This window comes from Oncorhynchus mykiss, chromosome 12 (assembly GCF_013265735.2).
Source record: "Oncorhynchus mykiss isolate Arlee chromosome 12, USDA_OmykA_1.1, whole genome shotgun sequence".
Classification (NCBI taxonomy): Eukaryota; Metazoa; Chordata; class Actinopteri; order Salmoniformes; family Salmonidae; genus Oncorhynchus; species Oncorhynchus mykiss.
Window position 1 is genome coordinate 83,873,581 of NC_048576.1, and position 26,301 is coordinate 83,899,881.

Below are 26,301 nucleotides of genomic sequence, written 5' to 3' on the forward strand. Positions count from 1 at the left end.
GTTTTCTTCTTGTAGTCTGTGATTGTCTGTAGACCCTGCCACATGTGTATCGTGTCTGAGCAATTGATATGCGACTCCACTTTGTCTCTATACTGACATTTCACTTGTTTGATTGCCTTGCGGAGGGAATAACTACACTGTTTGTATTCGGCCATATTTCTAGTCAACTTTCCATGATGAAATGAGGTGGTTCACGCTTTCAGTTTTGCACAAATGCCGCCATCTATCCACGGTTTCTGGTTAGGGTAGGTTTTAACCTCTTAGAGCTCTAGGGGCACTATTTCATTTTTGGATAAAAAACGTTCCCGTTTTAAGCGCGATATTTTGTCACGAAAAGATGCTCGACTATGCATATTCTTGACAGTTTTGGAAAGAAAACACTCTGAAGTTTCAGAATCTGCAAAGATTTTGTCTGTAAGTGCCCCAGAACTCATTCTACAGGCGAAACCAAGATGATGCATCACCCAGGAATTAGCAGAATTTCTGAAGCTCTGTTTTCCATTCTCTCCTTATATGGCTGTGATTGCGCAAGGAATGAGCCTACACTTTCTGTCGTTCGCCCAAGGTCTTAGCAGCATTGTGACGTATTTGTAGGCATATCATTGGAAGATTGGCCATAAGAGACTACATTTTCCAGAGGTCCGCCCGGTGTCCTTTGTCTAAATTTGTGCGTAATCTTCAGGTGCAGGCATTTTCTCCTGGGATTCAGGAGAGAAAGCATGTTTCCAAGAACGATGTATCAATGGAGAGATATGTGAAAAACACCTTGAGGATTGATTCTAAACAACGTTTGCCATGTTTTCAGTCGATATTATGGAGTTAATTTGGAAAAAAGTTTGCGTTTTGAGGACTGAATTTATGGATTTTTTTTGGTAGCCAAATGTGATGTATAAAACTGAGCTATTTCTAATACACAAGGAATCTTTTTGGAAAAACTGAGCATCTGCTATCTAACTGAGAGTATCCTCATTGAAAACATCAGAAGTTCTTCAAAGGTAAATGATTTTATTTGAAGGCTTTTATGTTTTTGTTAATGTTGCGTGCTGGATGCTAACGCTAATGCTAACGCTAAATGCTAACGCGAAATGCTAACTCTAGCTAGCTACTTTTACACAAATGATTGTTTTCCTATGGTTGAGAAGCATATTTTGAAAATCTGAGATGACAGTGTTGTTTACAAAAGGCTAAGCTTGAGAGATGGCATATTTATTTCATTTCATTTGCGATGTTCATAAATAGTTAACGTTGTGTTATGCTAATGAGCTTGCTGATAGATTTACACAATCCTGGATACAGGGGTTTTTTCATAGCTAAACGTGACGCAGAAAACGGAGCGATTTGTCCTAAACAAATAATCTTTCAGGAAAAACTGAACATTTGCTATCTGAGAGTCTCCTCATTGAAAACATCTGAAGTTCTTCAAAGGTAAATGATTTTTTTGAATGCTTTTCTGTTTTTTTGTGTAAATGTTGCCAGCTGAATGCTAATGCTAAATGCTACGTTAGCCATCAATACTGTTACACAAATGCTTGTTTTGCAATGGTTGAGAAGCATATTTTGAAAATCTGAGATGACAGTGTTGTTAACAAAAGGCTAAGCTTGAGAGCTAGCATATTTATTTCATTTCATTTGCGATTTTCATGAATAGTTAACGTTGCGTTATGGTAATGAGCTTGAGTCTGTATTCACGAACCCGGATCCGGGATGGGGAGATCAGAAAGGTTAATAGTCACAGTGGGTACAACATGCACTTCCTTATAAACTCACTCACAGAATCAGCGTATAAATCAATATTATTCTCGGAGGCTACCAGGAATATATCCAAGTTCGAGTGATAAAAACAATCTTGAAGCATGGATTCCGATTGGTCAGCCCAGCGTTGAATAGTCCTTGTCAAGGGTACATCCTTTTTGAATTTCTGCCAATAGGAAGGGAGGAGCAAAATGGAGTCGTGGTCAGATTTGCCGAAGGGAGGGCGGGAGAGGGCCTTGTATGCATCGCGGAACTTCGAGTAGCAGTGATCCAGTGTATTGCCCGCACGAGTGCTACAATCAATATGCTGATAGAGTTTAGGTAGCCCTGTTCTCAAATTTGCTTTGTTAAAATTCCCAGCTACAATAAATACAGCCTCAGGATATATGGTTTCCAGTTTGCATAAAGTCCAGTGAAGTTCCTTGAGGGCCGTCGATGTTTTGGCTTGAGGGGCGATATACACGGCTGTGACAATAACGAACGAGAATATGGACGGCATTTCCCGACAGCATATCCCGAGAGAGCCATGTTTCCGTGAAACAGAGTATGTTACAATCCCTGATGTCTCTCTGGAAAGCAACCCTTGCCCTAATTTCGTCTACCTTGTTATCTAGAGACTGGACATTAGCGAATAATATACTCGGAAGCGGTGGGTGGTGTGCGCACCTCCGAAGTCTGACCAGAAGGCTGCTCCATCTACCTCTTCTGCAGCAACGTTGTTTTGGGTCAGCCTCTGGAATCAGTTCAGATTCGCTGGGTGGTTGGGACAAAGGATCTACTTCGGGAAAGTCGTATACCTGGTCGTAGTGATGGTAAGTTGACGTCGCTCTGATATCCAGTTGTTCTTCCCGGCTGTACACTACCAGTCAAAAGAACACCTACTAATTCAAGGGTTTTCTTTATTTTTTACAATTTTCTACATTGTAAAATAATAGTGAAGACATCAAAACTATGAAATAACACATGGAATCATGTAGTAACTAAACAAGTGTTAAACAAATCATAATATATTTTTAATTTGAGATTCTTCAAATAGCCACCCTTGCCTTGATGACAGCTTTGCACACTCTTGGCATTCTCTCAACCAGCTGCAAGAGGAATGCATTTCAATTAACAAGTGTGCCATCTTAAAAGTTATTTTGTGGAATTTCATTCCTTCTTAATGTGTTTGAGCCAATTGTGTTGTGACAAGGTAGTGGTGGTATACAGAAGATTTGGTAAATCCATATTATGGCAAGAAGAGCTCAAATAAGCAAAGAGAAACGACAGTCCATCATTACTTTAAGACATGAAGGTCCGTCAATACGGAAAATGTCAAGTGAAGTGGCAAAAACCATCAAGCGCTATGATGAAACTGGCTCTCGTGAGGACCGCCACAGGAATGGAAGACCCAGAGTTACCTCTGCTGCAGAGGAGAAGTTCATTAGAGTTACCAACCTCAGACATTGCAGCCCAAATAAATGCTTCACTGAGTTCAAGTAACAGACACATCTCAACATTGACTGTTCACAGGAGACTATGTGAATCAAGCCTTCAGGTTTGAATTGCTGCAAAGAAACTACAACTAAAGTACACCAATAATAAGAAGAGACTTGCTTGGACCAAGATACATGAGCAATTGACATTAGACTGGTGGAAATTTGTCCTTAGGTCTGGAGTACAAATGTGAGATTTTTGGTTCCAACCGCCATGTCTTTTTTGAGACGGGGTAGTGGGTGAACGGATGATCTCCGCATGTGTATTTACCACCGTAATGCATGGAGGAGGTGTTATGGTGTAGGTGACACTGTATGCTTTGCTGGTGACACTGTCTGTGATTTAGAATTCAAGGCATGCTTAACCAGCATGGCTAACCACAGCATTCTGCAGTGATTCTGCAATGATGGCCTAGGAACAGTGGGTTAACGCCTTGTTCAGAGGCAGAATGTCAGATTTTTACCTTGTCAGCTTGGGGACTTAATCTTGCAACTTTTCAGTTACTAGTCCAAAGCTCTAACCACTAAGCTACCTGCCCCTCCGCATATGTGGGAACTACTTCAAGACTGTTGGAAAATCATTCCAGGTGAAGCTGGTTGAGAGACTGCCAAGTGTGCAAACTGTCATCAAGGCAATCGGTGGCTAGTAGAAGAATCTCAAATATTTGTTTAACACTTTTTTGGTTACTACATGATTCCATATGTGTTATTTCATAGTTTGGATGTCTTCACAATTATTCTACAATGTAGAAAATAGTAAAAATAAAGAAAAACCCTTGAATGAGTAGGTATTCTAAAACCTTTCACGGGTAGTGTATGTAATAACACTTAAGATTTTCTGGGCTTACAATGTAAGAAATAATACATAAAAAAACAAAGTACTTTAAAGTTTCTTAAAAGGACTAGAAGCAAGGCGGCCCTCTCTGTCGACACCATCTTTATTTCACACCAGTTCACAGGAACATAGTCCCCTGTCCCCAGCGTAATTTACTTACAAACCACACAGACACACACACACACACTGGAGCAGGGACATGAGAGCGGCCAGCGCCATCTTCAAAGAGCGATTTGAAAGAACACACCTCCGCCGGCCCAGCGTCTCCCCCTCCCTCACCACTCTGCCCCCACCTCCCAATATATGTTCAAAGGCCATCCATTAACCTTTCACTCACACAGTCTCTCTGTGATCTACTGCTCTCAGCCAAGGGCTTTGAAGAGCGCAGGACCACCACCAGGGAGAGAGAGAGGGAGGAGGGACAGGGGGAGAGGGTAGATAGAGGAAGGAGGGACAGAGGGAGGGGGTAGATAGAGGGAGAAGGGATGGAAGGAGGGGGTAGATAGAGGGAGGAGGGATGGAAAGGGGGTAGATAGAGGGAGGAGGGATGGAAGGACGGGGTAGAGAGAGCCAGAGGTAGTAAAAAAGGAGGTGCATAGAGGACTAGGAAAGAGAGAAGACTAGAGTAGAGGTAAGACTAGATTAGAGGGAGGGGCAGACGAAAGGAGAGGAAGGTGCAGACTGAAGAGAATGGAGAGAGGGAGAAGGAAGCGGAAGGGGGCATTGTAGGATCTGGCTAAAAATACTGGAATCAGTTATAGAGCCCATTGCCCTTTATGGTTGTGCAGCCTGGGGTCCGCTCACCAACCAAGAATTTACAAAATGGGACGAACACCAAACTGAGACTCTGCTTGCAGATTTCTGCAAAAATATCCTCTGTGTACAACGTCAAACACCAAATAATGCAAGCAGAGCAGAATTAGGCCGATACCCACTAATTATCTAAATCCAGAAAAGAGCCGTTAAATTCTATAACCACCTAAAATTAAACAATTCCCGAACCTTCCATAACAAAGCCATCACCTACAGAGAGATGAACCTGGAGAAGAGTCCCCTAAGCAAGCTGGTCCTGGGGCTCTGTTCACAAACACAAACACACCTCGCAGAGCCCCAGGACAGCAACACAATTAGAACCAAACCAAATCATGAGAAAACAAAAAGATTATTACTTGACACATTGGAAAGAATTAACAGAAAAACAGAGCAAACTAGAATGCTATTTGGCTCTAAACAGAGAGTACACAGTGGCAGAAGACCTGACCATTCTGACTGACCCAAACTTAAGGAAAGCTTTGACTATGTACAGACTCAGTAAGCATAGCCTTGCTATTGAGAAAGGCCGCCGTAGGCAGACATGGCTCTCAAGAGAAGACAGGCTATGTGCTCACTGCCCACAAAATTAGGCCGAAATTGAGCTGCACTTCCTAACATCCTGCCTAATGTATGACCATATTAGATACACATATTTCTTTCCGATTACACAAACCAACAAAGAATTCTAAAACAAATCCAATTTTGATAAACTCCCATATCTATTTAGTGAAATACCACAGCATGCATCACAGCAGCAAGATGTGTGAACAAACACCATTACAAATACAACCCATATTTATGTTTACTTATTTTCCCTTTTGTACTTTAACTATTTGCACATAATATGATATTTGTAATGTCTTTATTCTTTTGGAACTTTTGTGAGTGTAATGTTTACTATTCATTTGTATTGTTTCCTTCACTTATGTATATTATCTAGTTCACTTGCTTTAGCAATGTTAACATATGTTTCCCATGACAATAAAGCCCTTCAACTGAGGGGAGAGGACAGGAGAAGGGGTAGCTGTGGTAGCTGAGAGTGGAAGTCACGAAGCAGGGAGAGGGGGATGAGGGGATAGGGGAGAGAGAGACAGCGAGAGATTGGAGTGAAGAGAGCAAGCAGAGAGATCGGATGAAAATGAGAGAGGAGGGTTGGAGAACAGAGCACTAGTATGAAGCAGAGAGATTGGATGAAAATGAGAGAGGGGGGTTGGAGAACAGAGCACTAGTATGAAGCAGAGAGATCGGATGAAAATGAGAGAGGAGGGTTGGAGAACAGAACACTAGTATGAAGCAGAGATCGTAACAAGATAGAAAAGGGGAGGCAGGAGGGGAGGAAAGGGAGAAACAGCAGGATCAACAGGAGATGATGGTTGGTCTCCCCATGAGATCTATCACAAAAACACTACATACCAGACCATTACCATAAATATATAGATCCTACAGATCTCAGCTCTAAAGAAAGGGAAATAGATGGAACCATGGGCAGCAGGCAGCCCAGCGGTTGGGCCAGAAACCGAAAAGTCACTGGTTTGAGTCCCCTAACCGACTACGTGAATAATCTGTGGATGTGCCCATGAGCAAGGCTGTAAGTCTCTCTGGATAAGAGCATATACAAAGGGAGAGAAGGGAGGGAGGAAAAGGGGAAGAGGAAGATGTGTGCAGTAAGGGACTGGAGGCCTTTCCACAGACTGATCTGAGAGCAAACGCTTCCACCAGTCAGCTGGGGCTGGGCCGCATCCAGACGGATGGGACTCGCACACACACACACACACACGCTAACGGCCTGGTAATGGCCCACGCCGCCACCAGCGACACACACACACACACACACACACACACACAGTGCCCCGCCTCACAGTGCGGTAGCTAAATCTGCGCTGGGTGTCTGGGCTTCATCCTGTGTATGTAGTGCAGCTGCCTGCGATGGGAAGTGATGCTTTCCTGCCACATTAACCAGGCCTAATGGGCTTTCAGAACACAACACGGCTCATTCTCGGCTGTACATTTGTAACTAGTGGTGTGTGGAATCAGCAGGACAGGGTAGGCATGTCAATATGTTGAGGCTGGGACAGGGAGTGTGTGTATGACTGTTGGTTTGGGTGTGTTTTAGTGTTGGTTACTTTATATCTGCTCACAATAAATATATTTTTGGTACTGCTGACCAGATTTCACATTTCCCTTACTTCAATTCAATCATTTAACATCTACAATATATGTCAGAATGTAAACATTATAGTGTAAGGGTACACATTTAGCATGTTAGTGGTAGGCCTATTTGTATGTGTAGGGTAAACATAACGTTTACATTACATTTACATGTGTTAGCTGTTAGCTGCACTTGATTGAGCATGCCTGGCACAAGGGAACCAATGGAATAGCCCCAAAAGTGCAAACCCCGCCGATCTGACACTCCAGGCAGGTTCAATCAAACAAATACTATTTAAGCCCAGGTCTGGTTAAGGGTACATTTAAAATGTAGGAATTGTGCATGTTTGGGGTAAATGTTAGAGTTTGGGATTAACATTAGGATGCGTAGTGGAGCGCTGTAGAGGAGCAGAGCTTAGTGATCCTGCAGGTCTGTAAGTAGTGATTAGACTGGTACTGATGTCTAGTCTAACAGTCAGCACAGGAAGGAGCCAACATCAGGATACCCCTCTTTTCCCTTACCCCTCTCTTCCCTATTCCCCTCTCTTCCCTCTACCTCTCTTCCCTCTATCTCTCTCTTCTCTCTTCCCTCTACCTGTCTCTTCCCTCTACCTCTCTCTTCCCTTACCCCTCTCTTCCCTATTCCCCTCTCTTCCCTCTACCTGTCTCTTCCCTCTACCTCTCTCTTCCATCTACCTTGCTCTAACCTCTACCTCTCTCTTCCATCTACCTTGCTCTAACCTCTACCTCTCTCTTCCCGCTACCTCTCTCTTCCCTCTACCTCTCTCTAACCTCTACCTCTCTCTTCCCGCTACCTCTCTCTTCCCTCTACCTCTCTCTTCCCTCTCTCTTCCTCTACCTCTCTCTTCCCTCTACCGCTCTCTTCCCTCTACCTCTGTATTCCCTCTACCTCTCTCTTCCCTCTACCTCTCTCTAACCTCTACCTCTCTCTTCCCTCTCTCTTCCTCTACCTCTCTCTTCCCTCTACCGCTCTCTTCCCTCTACCTCTGTATTCCCTCTACCTCTCTCTTCCCTCTACCTCTCTCTAACCTCTACCTCTCTCTTCCCTCTCTCTTCCTCTACCTCTCTCTTCCCTCTACCACTCTCTTCCCTCTACCTCTGTATTCCCTCTACCTCTCTCTTCCCTCCACCTCTCTCTTCCATCTACCTCTCTATTCCCTCTACCTATCTCTTCCCCATCATTATTTACCTCTCTCTCCGTTTGCCTCTATTTCCTTTCCTTTTCCCCTTCCCCCTCTCACTCTTTCATCCCTCTCTCCCTCTCACACCACAGTAAACATCACTCTGAAAGTTAACCTCTGGGTGTGTATGTTTGTGTGCGTGTGTGTGGTTGTGTGTGTGTTTCTGTACCACAGCCAGGGGAGTTGATCGATGGAACCATCAGAAAGGGTTTTCTTAATTTGGTCCAATCAAACGCTGTGCCTGTGCTCAGGGCAGAACATATTTAACACTCAATTGATTATTAATGCATTATTAATACTTCTCTAGTGCCAGGTCACACAGACAGCTGGAGGCTCTCATGCACACACAGATGTGGGCGGCACACACACACAGTCTGCAGACAAACACGAGCAAGCGAGAAACACACACATACACGCACGCACACACAGTCTGCAGACAAACACGAGCAAGCGTGCAACAAACACATACACACATGCACACAGTTGATAAATCAGCTGGTGTCCAATGCAACACTGAGTACATCACATAAATACAATGCAGCAAAACCTGGCAAATTAAAGAGAGAAAGAGAGAAAGAAAGACAGAGAGAGAGAGAGAGAGAGATCGAGAGCGAGAGAGAGTTTTTATTTCACTTTTGTAAATGATCTACCTCACTTGCTTTGGTAATGTTAACACGTTTCCCATGCCAATAAAGCCCCTTGAATTGAATTGAGAGACAGAGAGAGAGAGAGAGAGAGAGAGAGAGAGAGAGAGAGAGAGAAACAGAGAGATAGACAGAGACAGAGAGAGAGAGATAGAACACATCAGCAAGCAAACACCCACTCACATTAAAATCACACCTGCACAATCAACCTCTAGCAAGAACACACATCTCTCTCTCTCTCTCTCTCTCTCTCTCTCATACTCACTCTCTCTCTCTCTCTCTCTCACACTCTCTCAATTCAATTCAATTCATTTTCTACCTCTCTCTTCCCTCTACCTCTCTCTTCTTTTACCTCTCTCTTCCCTCTACCTGTCTCTTCCCTCTACCTCTCTCTTCTTTTACCTCTCTCTTCCCTCTACCTGTCTCTTCCCTCTATACCACTCTCTTCCCTCTACCTCTCTCTTCCCTTCACCTCTCTCTAACCTCTACCTCTCTCTTCCCTCTACCTCTCTCTTCTTCTACCTCTCTCTTCCCTCCAACTCGCTCTTCCCTCCACCTCTCTCTTCCCTCTACCTCTCTCATACTCACTCTCTCTCTCTCTCTCTCTCTCTCTCTCTCTCTCTAAATTCAATTCAATTCATTTTCAATTCAAGGGGCTTATAGGCATGGGAAACGTGTTAACATTGCCAAAGCAAGTGAAGTAGATAATATACTAAAGTGAAATAAACAATAAAAATGAGAAGTAAGCATTACACTCACAGAAGTTAAAAAAGAATAAAGACATTACAAATGTCATATTATGAATGTACAGTTGAAGTCAGAAGTTTACATACACTTAGGTTGGAGTCATTCAAACTCGTTTTTAAACCACTCCATGAATTTCTTGTTAACAAACTATAGTTTTGGCAAGTCGGTTAGGACATCTACTTTGTGCATGACACAAGTCATTTTTCCAATGATTGTTTACAGACATTATTTCACTTAGAATTCACTGTATCACAATTCCAGTGGGTCAGAAGTTTACATACACTAAGTTGACTGTGCCTTTAAACAGCTTGGAAAATTCCAGAAAATTATGTCATGGCTTTAGAAGTTTCTGATAGGCTAATTGACATCATTTGAGTCATTTGCAGGTGTACCTGTGGCTGTACGTCAAGGCCTACCTTCAAACTCAGTGACTCTTTGCTTGACATCATGGGAAAATCAAAAGAAATCAGCCAAGACCTCAGAAAAAAATTGTAGACCTCCACAAGTCTGGTTCATCCTTGGGGCAATTGGTGCCAAGTTCATCTGTACAAACAATAGTACGCAAGTATAAACACCATGGAACCACGCAGCTGTCATACCGCTCAGGAAGTAAACGCGTTCTGTCTCCTAGAGATGAACGTACTTTGAACGTACTATGAACGACATAACCTGAAGGACCGCTCAGCAAGGAAGAAGCCACTGCTCCAAAACATACATAAAAAAGCCAGACTACGGTTTGCAACTGCACATGGGGACAAAGATCATACGTTTTGGAGAAATGTCCTCTGGTCTGTTGAAACAAAAATAGAACTGTTTGGTCAGAATGCCCAATGTTCGGAGGAAAAAGGGGGAGGCTTGCAAGCCAAAGAACACCATCCCAACCGTGAAGCATGGGGGTGGCAGCATCATGTTGTGGGGCTGCTTTGCTGCAGGAAGGACTGGTGCACTTCAGAAAATAGATGGCTTCATGAGGTAGGAAAAACATTTTTATTTTATTTTTAATTTCACCATTATAACCTGTTAGAGCTCTAGGGGCGCTATTTCATTTTTGGATAAAAAACGTTCCCGTTTTAAGCGCGATATTTTGTCACGAAAAGATGCTCGACTATGCATATTCTTGACAGTTTTGGAAAGAAAACACTCTGAAGTTTCAGAATCTGCAAAGATTTTGTCTGTAAGTGCCCCAGAACTCATTCTACAGGCAAAACCAAGATGATGCATCACCCAGGAATTAGCAGAATTTCTGAAGCTCTGTTTTCCATTCTCTCCTTATATGGCTGTGATTGCGCAACGAATGAGCCTACACTTTCTGTCGTTCGCCCAAGGTCTTAGCAGCATTGTGACGTATTTGTAGGCATATCATTGGAAGATTGACCATAAGAGACTACATTTTCCAAGTGTCCGCCTGGTGTCCTGCGTCGAATTCGGTGCGCAATTGCCAGCTGCTTCTACTTTACCATTTGATTCAGGGGAGAAAGCATGTGTCCAAGAACGATGTATCAATGAAGAGATATGTGAAAAACACCTTGATGATTGATTCTAAACAACGTTTGCCATGTTTTCAGTCGATATTATGGAGTTAATTTGGAAATAAGTTCGCGTTTTGAGGACTGAATTTGGGGATTTTTTTTGGTAGCCAAATGTGATGTATAAAACGGAGCTATTTCTAATACACAAGGAATCTTTTTGGAAAAACTGAGCATCTGCTATCTAACTGAGAGTATCCTCATTGAAAACATCAGAAGTTCTTCAAAGGTAAATGATTTTATTTGAAGGCTTTTATGTTTTTGTTAATGTTGCGTGCTGGATGCTAACGCTAATGCTAACGCTAAATGCTAACGCGAAATGCTAACGCTAGCTAGCTACTTTTACACAAATGATTGTTTTCCTATGGTTGAGAAGCATATTTTGAAAATCTGAGATGACAGTGTTGTTTACAAAAGGCTAAGCTTGAGAGATGGCATATTTATTTCATTTCATTTGCGATTTTCATAAATAGTTAACGTTGTGTTATGCTAATGAGCTTGCTGATAGATTTACACAATCCTGGATACAGGGTTTTTTTCATAGCTAAACGTGACGCAGAAAACGGAGCGATTTGTCCTAAACAAATAATCTTTCAGGAAAAACTGAACATTTGCTATCTGAGAGTCTCCTCATTGAAAACGTCTGAAGTTCTTCAAAGGTAAATGATTTTATTTGAATGCTTTTCTGTTTTTTTGTGTAAATGTTGCCAGCTGAATGCTAATGCTAAATGCTACGTTAGCCATCAATACTGTTACACAAATGCTTGTTTTGCAATGGTTGAGAAGCATATTTGAAAATATTGAAAATCTGAGATGACAGTGTTGTTAACAAAAGGCTAAGCTTGAGAGCTAGCATATTTATTTCATTTCATTTGCGATTTTCATGAATAGTTAACGTTGCGTTATGGTAATGAGCTTGAGTCTGTATTCACGATCCCGGATCCGGGATGGGGAGATCAGAAAGGTTAACCAGGTAAGCTAGTTGAGAACAAGTTCTCATTTGCAACTGCGACCTGGCCAAGATAAAGCATAGCAGTTGGCAAAGTAATGGTGGCAAAGTAATTACAATATGGCAATTAAACACTGGAATGGTAGATGTGCAAAAGATGGATGTGCAAGTAGAGATACTGGGGTGCAAAAGGAGCAAAATAAATAAATATAGTATGGGGATGAGGTAGAAAGATGGGCTGTATACAGATGGGCTATGATCAGGTGCAGTGATCTGTGAGCTGCTCTGACAGCTGGTTCTTAAAGCTAGTGAGGGAGATGTGAGTCTCCAGCTTCAGTGATTTTCGCAGTTCGTTCCAGTCAGTGGCAGCAGAGAACGGGAACTGGAAGGAAAGGCGACCAAAGGATGAATTGGCTTTGGGGGTGACCAGTGAGATATACCCGCTGGAGCGTGTGCTACGAGTGGGTGCTGCTATGGTGACCAGCGAGCTGAGATAGGGCGGGGCTTTACCTAGCAGAGACTTGTAGATAACCTGTAGCCAGTGGGTTTGGCGACGAGTATGAAGCGAGGGCCAGCCAACGAGAGCGTACAGGTCGCAGTGGTGGGTAGTATATGGGGCTTTGGTGACAAAACGGATGGCACTGTGATAGCCTGCATCCAATTTGCTGAGTAGAGTGTTGGAGGCTATTTTATAGATGACATCGCCGAAGTCAAGGATCGGTAGGATGGTCAATTTTACGAGGGTTGGTTTGGCAGCATGAGGGAAGGAAGCTTTGTAGCGAAATAGGAAGCCGATTCTAGATTACATTTTTGATTGGAGATGCTTACTGTGAGTCTGGAAGGAGAGTTTACAGTCTAGCCAGACACCTAGGTATTTGTAGTTATCCACGTATTCTAAGTCAGAGCCGTCCAAAGTAGTGATGTTGGATGGGCGGGCAGATGCGGGAAATGATCGGTTGAATAGCATGCACTTAGTTTTATTTGCGTTTAAGAGCAGTTGGAGGCCACGGAAGGAGAGTTGTATGGCATTGAAGCTCGTCTGGAGGTTAGTTAACACAGTGTCCAAAGAAGGGCCAGAAGTATACAGAATGGTGTCGTCTGCGTAGAGGTCGATTAGAGAATCACCAGCAGCAAGAGCGACATCATTGATGTTTTCAGAGAAGAGAGTCGGCCCGAGGATTGAACCCTGTGGCACCCCCATAGAGACTGCCAGAGGTCCGGACAACAGACCCTCCGATTTGACACACTGAGCTCTATCAGAGAAGTAGTTGGTGAACCAGGCGAGGCAATCATTTGAGAAACCAAGGCTGTTGAGTCTGCCAATAAGAATTTGGTGATTGACAGAGTCGAAAGCCTTGGCCAGGTCGATGAATACAGCTGCACAGTAATGTCTCTTATCGATGGCGGTTATGATATCGTTAAGGACCTTGAGCGTGGTTGAGGTGCACCCATGACCAGCTCGGAAACCAGATTGCAGGTACGGTGGGATTAAAATGGTCAGTAATCTGTTTGTTAACTTGGCTTTCGAAGACCTTAGAGATGCAAGTTAGGATATATATAGGTCTGTAGCAGTTTAGGTCTAGAGTGTCTCCCCCTTTGAAGAGGGGGATGACCGCGGCAGCTTTCCAATCTTTGGGAATCTCAGACGATACGAAAGAGAGGTTGAACAGGCTAGTAATAGGGGTTGCAACAACTTCGGCAGATAATTTAAGAAAGAGAGGGTCCAGATTGTCTAGCCCGACTGATTTGTAGGGGTCCAGATTTTGCAGCTCTTTCAGAACATCAGCGATCTAGATATGGGTGAAGGAGAAATGGTGGGGGCTTGGGCGGGTTGCTGTGGAGGGTGCCGGGCAGTTCACCGGGGTAGGGGTAGCCAGGTGGAAAACATGGCTAGCCGTAGAGAAATGCTTATTGAAATTCTCAATTATAGTGGATTTGTCGGTTGTAACAGTGTTTCCTAGCCTCAGAGCAGTGGGTAGCTGGGATGAGATGCTCTTATTCTCCATGGACTTTACAGTGTCCCAGAACTTTTTTGAGTTTGTACTGCAGGAAGCAAATTTATGTTTAAAAAAGCTAGCCTTAGCTTTCCTAACTGCCTTTGTATATTGGTACCTAACTTCCCTGAAAAGTTGCATATCACGGGGACTATTCGATGCTAATGCAGAACGCCACAGGATGTTTTTGTGCTGGTCAAGGGCAGACAGGTCTGGAGTGAACCAAGGGCTATATCTATTCCTGGTTCTACATTTTTTGAATGGGGCATGCCTATTTAAGATGGTGAGGAAGGCACTTTTAAAGAATAACCAGGCATCCTCTACTGTCGGGATGATGTCAATGTCGTTCCAGGATACCCCGGCCAGGTCGATTAGAAAGGCCTGCTCGCAGAAGTGTTTTAGGGAGCGTTTGACAGTGATGAGGAGTGGTCGTTTGCTCGCAGACCCATTACGGCTGCAGGCAATGAGGCAGTGATCGCTGAGATATTGTTTGAAAACAGCAGAGGTGTATTTGGAGGGTGAGTTAGTTAGGATGATATCTATGAGTGTGCACGTGTTTACGGATTTGGGGTTATATCTGGTAGGTTCATTTATAAGTTGTGTGAGATTGAGGGCATCAAGCTTTAGATTGTAGGATGGCCGGGGTGTTAAGCATGTCCCAGTTTAGGTCACCTAGCAGCACGCGCTCAGAAGATAGATGGGGGCAATCAAATCACACATGGTGTCCAGGGCACAACTGGGGGCAGAAGGTGGTCTATAGCAAGCGGCAACGGTGAGAGACTTGTTTCTGGAAAGGTTGATTTTTAGAAGTAGAAGCTCAAATTGTTTGGGTACAGACCTGGATAGTAAGACAGAACTATGCAGGTTATCTTTGCAGTAAATTGCAACACCGCCCCCTTTGGCAGTTCTATCTTGTCAGAAAATGTTTTTGGTGGTCTTCCTAAGCCAGGATTCAGACACGGCTAGGACATCCGGATTGGTGGAGTATGCTAGGGCAGTGAATAAAACAAATTTAGGGAGGAGTTATGTGGATTATGTGGATATATTGAAGCAACATCTCAAGACATCAGTCAGGAAGTTAAAGCTTGGTCGCAAATGGGTCTTCCAAATGGACAATGACCCCAAGCATACTTCCAAATTTGTGGCAAAATAGCTTAAGGACAACAAAGTCAAGGTATTGGAGTGGCCATCACAATCCCATAGAAAATGTGACTCAGTTACACCAGTTCTGGCAGGAGGAATGGGCCAAAATTATTGTGGGAAGCTTGTGGAAGGCTACCAGAAATGTTTGAACCAAGTTAAACAATTTAAAGGCAGTGCTACCAAATACTAATTGAGTGTATATAAACTTCTGACCCACTGGGAATGTGATGAAAGAAATGAACGCTGAAATAAACCACTCTCTCTATTATTATTCCGACATTCATAAAGTGGTGATCCTAACTGACCGAATACAGGGAATTTATACTAGGATTAAATGTCAGGAATTGTGAAAATCTGAGTTTAAATGAATTTGGCTAAGGTGTATGTAAACTTCGGACTTCAACTGTATACAGTGTTGGACCGATGTAGAAATGGTTAAAGTACAAAAGGGAAAATAAATAAATATGGGTTGCATTTGCAATGTTATTTGTTCTTCACTGGTTGACCTTTTCTTGTGGCAACAGGTCACAAATCTTGCTGCTGTGATGGCACACTGTGGTATTTCACCCAGTAGATATGGGAGTTTATCAAAATTGTGTTTGTTTTCGAATTCTTTGTGGATCTGTGTAATCTGAGGGAAATAAGTGTCTCTAATATGGTCATACATTTGGCAGGAGGTTATGAAGTGCAGCTGACGGGGGCGTCGGTGCTGAGGGGTCCGAGACTGAGGAGGAATTCTTGGACCGTTTGAGCGAGGAGTGGTTGGCAGTGGAGAGGGACGAAAGAGTTTGAAGGGGTTGGAGTGTGGAGCAAGACAGTCGCTTTGAGGAGCGTGTGACCCTTCAGGCACCATGCTTTGCGGTTACACGTACTGTGTCTCCGGTACGCATCCACAGCCCGGTGCGTGGATTGTGCCGGCTCAGCACTCCTGGTCTCCAGTGCGTCTCTTTGGCCCAGGATATCCTGCGCCGGCTCTGCGCACTGTGTCTCTGGTGCGCCTTCCCAGCCCAATGCGTCCTGTGCCAGCGCCCCGGCTATTGCTGGGCTCCATGCACGAAGCCTCCAGTGAGGATCCATGGCTCGAAGCCTCCAGTGATGATCCATGGCCCGAAGCCTCCAGTGATGATCCATGGCACGAAGCCTCCAGTGATGATCCATGGCCCGAAGCCTCCAGTGATGATCCATGGCCCGATGCCTCCAGTGATGATTCATGGCACGAAGCCTCCAGTGATGATCCATGGCCCGAAGCCTCCAGTGATGATCCATGGCCCGGAGCCTGCAGTGATGATCCATGGCCCGGAGCCTGCAGTGATGATCCATGGCCCGGAGCCTGCAGTGATGATCCATGGCCTGGAGCATGCAGTGATGATCCATGGCATGAAGCCTCCAGTGATGATCCATGGTTCGAAGCCTCCAGTGATGATCCATGGCCCGAAGCCTCCAGTGATGATCCATGGCACGAAGCCTCCAGTGATGATCCATGGCCCGAAGCCTCCAGTGATAATCCATGGCCCGAAGCCTTCAGTGATGATCCATGGCACGAAGCCTCCAATGATGATCCATGGCCCGAAGCCTTCAGTGATGATCCATGGCCCGAAGCCTCCAGTGATGATCCAAGGTCCGGAGTCTCCAGCGATGGTCTGCACTCTAGAGTCTCCAGCGACGGTCTGCACTCCAGAGTCTCCAGCGACGGTCTGCGGTCCAGAGCCTCCAGTGACAGTCGGCAGTCCAGAGCCTCCAGCGACGGTCTGCAGCCTAGAGCCTCCAGCAGAGGTTCCCAGTCCAGAGCCTCCTGCGATGATCTACGGTCTGGAGTCCCCGGCGACGATCTACGGCCCGGAGCCTCCGGCAACGATCTACGGTCCGGAGTCTTCGGCGACGATCCATGGTCCGGAGCCTCCGGGCAATGATCCACGGTCCGGAGCATCCGGCGGCGATCCACAGTCCGGTTCCTCCGGCGACGATCCACAGTCCGGTTCCTCCGGCGACAATCTACGGTCCGGTTCCACGGAAGCTTGCGATGAAGAGGACACGCACTTGCCAATTTTACTTTTCAATTGAACATACTTCTTTCCGTATGAAATATTGTAGTTTATTTACATTTGAAGGTACCTGAGGATTAAATAGAAACATAGTTTGACTTCTTTTAACAAAGTTTAGCGGTAGCTTTTTGGATTCCTTTGTCTACATGTTGAACGAGTGGATTACTGATATCGATGGCGCCAACTAAACAGACTTTTTGGGATACAAAGAAAGATTTTATCTAACAAAATGAACATGTTGTAGCATGTTGTAATTGGGACCCTTTGGATTGCAAACAGAGGAAGATTTTCAAAAAGTAAGCGATTATTTAATTGCTATTTGTGATTTTATGAATCCTGTGCTGGTTGAAAAATATGTTGATGTGAGGCGCCGTCCTCAAACAATTGCATAGTATACTTTTGCTGTAAAGCCTATTGTAAATCAGAAAAATCAGTTAGATTAACAAAAATGTAAGCTTTTAACCAATATAAGATACTTGTATGTTCATAAATGTTTAATATTACGATTATTTATTTGAATTGCGCGCCCTCCAATTTCACTGGATGTTGTCGACAGGTATCCATCCCACTAGCGGGACGCCTAGCCTTAAGAAGGAAGGTTTGGGAATCGCTTCCTTTTAGGTGGTTGTAGAATTTAACGGCTTTCTTCTGGATTTCTCTCTCTTTCTCTTCATCCCTCCCTCTCTTCCCTACTCATCTCTGAATCTTACAGCGCCTAAAATTAACCTTTTGTTTTTTCTCTCTTTCTCTTTCTTCCTCCACCATATTCCTCCCTCCCTCCCTCTCTGCTCTCAGTGTCCGAACTGAGAGCACACAGCTGTTCGTGTGGAAGGGTACTAACAGGACATCCCTCAACACCTCCCCTTTAGCTCTACCTCCCCCATCTTCCCCGCCACACACACACCCTGCAGCACCACTGTGGCCCAAACAGGTCACCTGCTGCTGGGGTTAAACCAGCTGGCACCCACCCACACACACATGCAGGCGGTGGGGACACACACACACACATGCAGGCGGTGTGGGGACACACACACACCCACACATGCAGGCGGTGTGGGGACACACACACACACAGGCGGTGCGGGGACACACACACACACATTCAGGCCTGTCCGGACACACACACACACACACACACATGCAGGCGGTGCGGACACACACACACACACACACACATGCAGGCGGTGCGGACACACACACACACACACACACACACACACATGCAGGTGGTGCGGACACACACACACACACACACACACACACATGCAGGTGGTGTGGACACACACACACACACACACACACACACATGCAGGCGGTGCGGTGACACACACACATATGCAGGCGGTGCGGACACACACACACACACATGCAGGCGGTGCGGACACACACACACACACATGCAGGCGGTGCGGTGACACACACACACACATGCAGGCGGTGCGGGGACACACACACACATGCAGGCGGTGCGGGGACACACACACACACAAGCAGGCGGTGCGGGGACACACACACACACACATGCAGGTGGTGCGGGGACACACACATGCAGGCGGTGCGGGGACACACACACACACACACATGCAGGCGGTGCGGGGACACACACACATGCAGGCGGTGCGGGGACACACACACACACACACACACAAGCAGGCGGTGCGGTGACACACACACACACACACATGCAGGTGGTGCAGGGACACACACACACGCTCTCATGGCACATTGTGAGAGGTTCCACATATGGCACCATTACATGCAGGGATCCCCCTCACACACCATGACCAACAATCATGGACATTCATCTGGCCTTCATGGCCATGTACACCCGGCACAGCCAGAACAGGACTGGCCACTCCTCAGAGCCTGGTTCCTCTTCATAGGTTCCTTCCTTTCTAGGGAGTTTTTCCTAGCCATCCTGCTTCTACATCTGCATTGCTTGCTGTTTGGGATTTTAGGGTGGGTTTCTGTATAGCACTTTGTGACATCTGCTTGTAAAAATGGCTTTATAAAATAAAGTTGATTGATTGATTACACACTGAGACAACAACTACCTGCACTGAAACAGGTTCTGCCTTACAAACAGGACAACTGAGCGGATCCCATGCAGCGACCCAAAAAACGACTCCGAAAAAGAGGGAAACGAGGCGGTCTTCTGGTCAGACTCCGGAGACGGGCACACCGTGCACCACTCCCTAGCATTCTTCTTGCCAATGTCCAGTCTCTTGACAACAAGGTTGATGAAATCCGAGCAAGGGTAGCATTCCAGAGGGACATCAGAGACTGTAACGTTCTTTGCTTCACGGAAACGTGGCTCACTGGAGAGACGCTATCCGAGGCGGTGCAGCCAACGGGTTTCTCCACGCATCGCGCAGACAGAAACAAACATCTTTCTGGTAAGAAGAGGGGCGGGGGCGTATGCCTTATGGCTAACGTGACATGGTGTGATGAAAGAAACATACAGGAACTCAAATCCTTCTGTTCACCTGATTTAGAATTCCTCACAATCAAATGTCGACCGCATTATCTACCAAGAGAATTCTCTTCGATTATAATCACAGCCGTATATATCCCCCCCAAGCAGACACATCGATGGCTCTGAATGAACTTTATTTGACTCTTTGCAAACTGGAAACCATTTATCCGGAGGCTGCATTCATTGTAGCTGGGGATTTTAACAAGGCTAATCTGAAAACAAGACTCCCTAAATTTTATCAGCATATCGATTGCGCAACCAGGGGTGGAAAGACCTTGGATCATTGTTACTCTAACTTCCGCGACGCATATAAGGCCCTGCCCCGCCCCCCTTTCGGAAAAGCTGACCATGACTCCATTTTGTTGATCCCTGCCTACAGACAGAAACTAAAACAAGAGGCTCCCACGCTGAGGTCTGTCCAATGCTGGTCCGACCAAGCTGACTCCACACTCCAAGACTGCTTCCATCACGTGGACTGGGAAATGTTTCGTATTGCGTCAGACAACAACATTGACGAATACGCTGATTCGGTGTGCGAGTTCATTAGAACGTGCGTTGAAGATGTCGTTCCCATAGCAACGATTAAAACATTCCCTAACCAGAAACCGTGGATTGATGGCAGCATTCGCGTGAAACTGAAAGCGCGAACCACTGCTTTTAATCAGGGCAAGGTGTCTGGTAACATGACCGAATACAAACAGTGCAGCAATTCCCTCCGCAAGGCTTTCAAACAGGCTAAGCGTCAGTACAGGGACAAAGTAGAATCTCAATTCAACGGCTCAGACACAAGAGGCATGTGGCAGGGTCTACAGTCAATCACGGACTACAGGAAGAAATCCAGCCCAGTCACGGACCACGATGTCCTGCTCCCAGGCAGACTAAATAACTTTTTTGCCCGCTTTGAGGACAATACAGTGCCACTGACACGGCCTGCAATGAAAACATGCGGTCTCTCCTTCACTGCAGCCGAGGTGAGTAAGACATTTAAACGTGTTAACCCTCGCAAGGCTGCAGGGCCAGACGGCATCCCCAGCCGCGCCCTCAGAGCATGCGCAGACCAGCTGGCCGGTGTGTTTACGGACATATTCAATCAATCCCTATACCAGTCTGCTGTTCCCACATGCTTCAAGAGGGCCACCATTGTTCCTGTTCCCAAGAAAGCTAAGGTAACTGAGCTAAACGACTACCACCCCGTAGCACTCACTTCCGTCATCATGAAGTGCTTTGAGAGACTAGTCAAGGACCATATCACCTCCACCCTACCTGACACCCTAGACCCACTCCAATTTGCTTACCGCCCAAATAGGTCCACAGACGATGCAATCTCAACCACACTGCACACTGCCCTAACCCATCTGGACAAGATAAATACCTATGTGAGAATGCTGTTCATCGACTACAGCTCGGCATTCAACACCATAGTACCCTCCAAGCTCGTCATCAAGCTCGAGACCCTGGGTCTCGACCCCGCCCTGTGCAACTGGGTACTGGACTTCCTGACGGACCGCCCCCAGGTGGTGAGGGTAGGCAACAACATCTCCTCCCCGCTGATCCTCAACACTGGGGCCCCACAAGGGTGCGTTCTGAGCCCTCTCCTGTACTCCCTGTTCACCCACGACTGCGTGGCCACGCACGCCTCCTACTCAATCATCAAGTTTGCGGACGACACAACAGTGGTAGGCTTGATTACCAACAACGACGAGACGGCCTACAGGGAGGAGGTGAGGGCCCTCGGAGTGTTGTGTCAGGAAAATAACCTCACACTTAACGTCAACAAAACTAAGGAGATGATTGTGGACTTCAGGAAACAGCAGAGGGAACACCCCCCTATCCACATCGATGGAACAGTAGTGGAGAGGGTAGCAAGTTTTAAGTTCCTCGGCATACACATCACAGACAAACTGAATTGGTCCACTCACACAGACAGCATTGTGAAGAAGGCGCAGCAGCGCCTCTTCAACCTCAGGAGGCTGAAGAAATTTGGCTTGTCACCAAAAGCACTCACAAACTTCTACAGGTGCACAATCGAGAGCATCCTGGCGGGCTGTATCACCGCCTGGTACGGCAACTGCTCCGCCCTCAACCGTAAGGCTCTCCAGAGGGTAGTGAGGTCTGCACAACGCATCACCGGGGGCAAACTACCTGCCCTCCAGGACACCTACACCACCCGATGTTACAGGAAGGCCATAAAGATCATCAAGGACATCAACCACCCGAGCCACTGCCTGTTCACCCCGCTATCATCCAGAAGGCGAGGTCAGTACAGGTGCATCAAAGCTGGGACCGATAGACTGAAAAACAGCTTCTATCTCAAGGCCATCAGACTGTTAAACAGCCACCACAAACATTGAGTGGCTGCTGCCAACACACTGACACTGACTCAACTCCAGCCACTTTAATAATGGGAATTGATGGGAAATTATGTAAATATATCACTAGCCACTTTAAACAATGCTATCTTATATAATGTTACTTACCCTACATTATTCATCTCATATGCATACGTATATACTGTACTCTATATCATCGACTGTATCCTTATGTAATACATGTATCACTAGCCACTTTAACTATGCCACTTTGTTTACATTCTCATCTCATATGTATATACTGTACTCGATACCATCTACTGTATCTTGCCTATGCTGCTCTGTACCATCACTCATTCATATATCCTTATGTACATATTCTTTATCCCCTTACACTGTGTACAAGACAGTAGTTTTGGAATTGTTAGTTAGATTACTTGTTATTACTGCATTGTCGGAACTAGAAGCACAAGCATTTCGCTACACTCGCATTAACATCTGCTAACCATGTGTGTGTGACAAATAAAATTTGATTTGACACACGACACTCCCACCTACAAGCTGCTTCATAAAACCTTCTTCATCCATGACCTCTGGCTTATTCAGCAAGCCAGTACCTTTTAACCTTCCTTCACATAGAGTCACCTTGTTATTCATATTCAATTATTATGAGAAGTAACAATCTGTCCACATACACACGCACACACAATGTAAACCCATTGGTACATTGACAGGATTGGGAGAATGCAGTGCAGTACCAACCTTGAGCAGAGGGGGCGATGAGCAGGGAGGTGACAGCACAGGTACACAGCAGCCAGAGTGACAGCGCCATGCTGGAGGGCGGGGTTAGAGGGAATTTGGGTGTGGTCAGCAGGCACAGGGTCATGGAGAGAGCTCCTCCCACTAACACCTCTATATGAGGTGATCTGACAGAGGAAGAGGAGGAGAGAGAGACAGAGACAGAGAGAGAGAGAGAAACAGACACACAGAGAGAGAGAGAGAGAGAGAGAGAGAGAGAGAGAGAGAGAGAGAGAGGAAGGTTAGTCAGACGAACAACCACTACGTTCTAATTTGTGATTTTCCTTTGAGTGACAGTTTCATGCAATCTTCTGAAAGAGAAGTAGTGTTGTTAGGGAGTCATTTCATTCACACAGTGAGGTAGATGCTTCCAGTTTTCCTAATCAGAAATGTGTGTGTAGCTGTAGTGTGAAAACAAGGGAAACAATGCTATGGTGGGTTCAGTTGAATTCCAGCCGCTGTAGTTTCCTATCAGAGTTATTTGTAATCACACTGCAGAGATCTGTGTTGCAAGAACCAAAGGAGAGGAGGGGAGGGGAGGGGAAAGAAGAGGGAAGGGGAGGGGAGATAAGAGGAAATGAGAGGAAGGGAAAGAAGAGGGAAGGGGAGAGGAGGGGAGAGGAGATGAAAGAAGAGGGAAGGAGAGGAGAGGATAGGGGAAAGAAGAGAGAAGGGGAGAGGAGGGGATATGAAAGAAGAGGGAAGGGGAGAGGAGAAGAGGGGAGAGGGAAGGGGAGTGGATGGGAGGCTCTCACTGTGGTGACCAGCTAGAATGCTTGTGCTACAGGGATCTGAAGGGTAGCCATTTTGTGCACACTGGCACACAACAGCTGTTCTGCTCCACCAACCAGAACCAGCTTATCACTCCACAGTGTCGGGATCTTTGATTGGATGAGACACGATATGTATGTGTGTGACTCTTAAGGGTGTCATGTAAATAAAAATAGTGTGTGTGTGTATGATTGTGTATGTGTGTGTGTGTGTGTGTGTGTGTGTGTGTGTGTGTGTGTGTGTGTGTGTGTGTGTGTGTGTGTGTGTGTGTGTGTGTGTGTGTGCGTGCGTGCGTGCGACGGTGTGGACAGCGGTGACTCAGTCAGTAGTGCCGTAGGGGTCACACATCTCATTTGCCTAATGAAATAAATCACAATCTGTAACTTTTTATCTCGTTTGTTGGTAGACTCTGCTACCTCCAGGGCTGAGAGGGAAGGGATGGAGACACACTGTATTATTAGAGCTAATACCACTCCTGCTGAGCGCGCTGATGGAACAGACCGATTGTGCTGTGTGTGTTTATGTGTGTGTGTGTGTGTGTGTGTGTGTGTGTGTGTTTATGTGTGTGTGTGTTTATGTGTGTGTGTGTGTGTGTGTTTATGTGTGTGTGTGTGTGTGTGTGTGTGTGTGTGTGTGTGTGTGTGTGTGTGTGTGTGTACAGGCAACTGAGAGGATTTACTTTGATCCCTTAACCCTCTACTCCTCGATTGATCTTCCCAGAAGTGAAATATAGATTGCAGAAAAAGACAACAGCCTCAGTACACACACATCTACAGGAATACACACAGACATGTGCACATACATCGACAGGAATACACATGGACGTGTACGCCTTGTGCTGCTCTCAGGACTGCATGCTCTCTCCTGTGTGGACAGTCAAGATTGGCAGGTCAAGAGTGACTGGCTGACTACCCCCCCCCCCCCGCCCCCCCCCCCCACATCATCAGTGATTCTGCTCTCCCTCCATCCCATCCCTCCAGCCCACCCCCTCCCGCTGACCTTCTCTGATATTTACCCTCCTCTCCAGTGGCACAGCCAACCCAACACAGCCACCAACCTGTGTGTGTGTGTGTGTGTGTGTGTGTGTGTGTGTGTGTGTGTGTGTGTGTGTGTGTGTGTGTGTGTGTGCGTGTGCGTGTGCGTGTGCGTGTGCGTGACCCACTGTACGTGGGAGAGAGAACAAAAGACAGAAAAGAACACTGAGCACAGAGCATGACAGAGGCTGTCCTCTAACCCCCCCACCCCACATTCTTCACAGAACAGCTGAGAGAACACACACAGAGAAAGCAGAAAACAAACAGCGATAGAACTGTTTCTGAGCCTTGAGTCAGCCCTCTCTCTCCCTCCCTCCCTCCCTGCCTCTCTTGCCCTCTCTGTCCCTCCCTCCCTGCCTCTATTGCTCTCTCTGTCCCTCCCTCCCTCCCTCCCTCTCTTGCTCTCTCTGTCCCTCCCTCCCTCTCTCTGTCCCTCCCTCCCTCCCTCTCTTGCCCTATCTGTCCCTCCCTCCCTCTCGTGCTCTCTCTGTCCCTCCCTCCCTCCCTCTCTCCCTCCCTCCCTCCCTCCCTCCCTCCCTCCCTCCCTCCCTCTCTTGCTCTCTCTGTCCCTCCCTCCCTCCATCTCTCTCCATATTAATAAGGGTCCAGAACCTGGCCCCCTCCTGTGTGGAGGCCTTTTCTATTTCCTGCTGCCTTTTGTAGTTGGTAATAAGAAAAATCTGTCTTTCAACCAATCTCTTTTGATCCTGACTCCCACTGCACTCTCCACAATAGCTCTCCTGTGGTCCCTGCCCATAAGGTGAGAGAGATGGAGGGAAAGAGAAACATAGATGGAAAGAGAGAGATATAGATAGAGTCAAGAGAGATGGAGGAAGAGAGAGACAGAGAGAGAGAGAGGAAAACGTGGGAAAGAGAAGAAGAGGATGAAGTGAGGTAAGAAAAACACCATGGTGATGAGAGGAACGAGAGTTCTAGAAAAAGAAAGAATAAGAAAAGAGGGGATGAAAGGGGGTGGGGAGGTAAGTAGAGGCTGGGTGATGGCGATGGGGGAATCTGTGGGGTGAGAGAGAGAGAGGCTGGGTGATGGCGATGGGGAATCTGTGGGGTGAGAGAGAGAGAGAGAGAGAGAGAGAGAGAGAGAGAGAGAGAGAGAGAGAGAGAGAGAGAGAGAGAGAGAGAGGATGGGTGGGTTGGGGGAGTTAGTCTTGGCAGTCTTCCTCTCCCCACTCTAAGGATGTAGACACCTGGGGCCATAGACTGACATTTTGCTCCGTTCATATCCACTATTGTCATCACTGTTACGCTTCCAATGGAGACGAAGGGTGTAATATCTCTGAGTACACTGGAGACACTGGGAGAATGGTGCTCTGATTTAACTGGTCTGGGGGAGGGATGGAAGGGAGAGGGACAGAGAGGAAGGGGAGGGAAGCAGGAAGGAGAGAAGGGAGGGAGGAGGGATGGACAGATACAGACAGATGGACAGACCACTAAGAAGAGGAACTGTGAGTCTGTGACTGTTTTGAACAAAGCCTCTCTCACGCTCTCATCTTGTATCTAATATAACCTCTCTCTCTCTTTCTCGCTCTCTCGCTCATCTTATATCTAATAGAACCCCCCCCCCCCCTCTGTCATCTTGTATCTAATACAACCCCCCCTCTCTCTCATCTTGTATCTAATAGAAC

At 46.2% G+C, this 26,301-nt stretch overlaps 1 protein-coding gene across 2 annotated transcripts in view; it reads right to left on the reverse strand.

Moving 5' to 3' along the window:
• The window catches only part of adgrl1a (adhesion G protein-coupled receptor L1a), a 229,190-nt gene that overhangs the window by 100,320 nt on the left and 102,569 nt on the right, over window positions 1-26,301 (reverse strand). For both annotated transcript variants that reach the window (XM_036938851.1, XM_036938852.1), the window contains exon 2: window positions 22,818-22,981. In XM_036938851.1, the coding sequence (XP_036794746.1) occupies window positions 22,818-22,941 (124 nt within the window). In that variant the 5' untranslated portion in view covers window positions 22,942-22,981. The remainder of the gene's footprint in view (window positions 1-22,817; window positions 22,982-26,301) is intronic.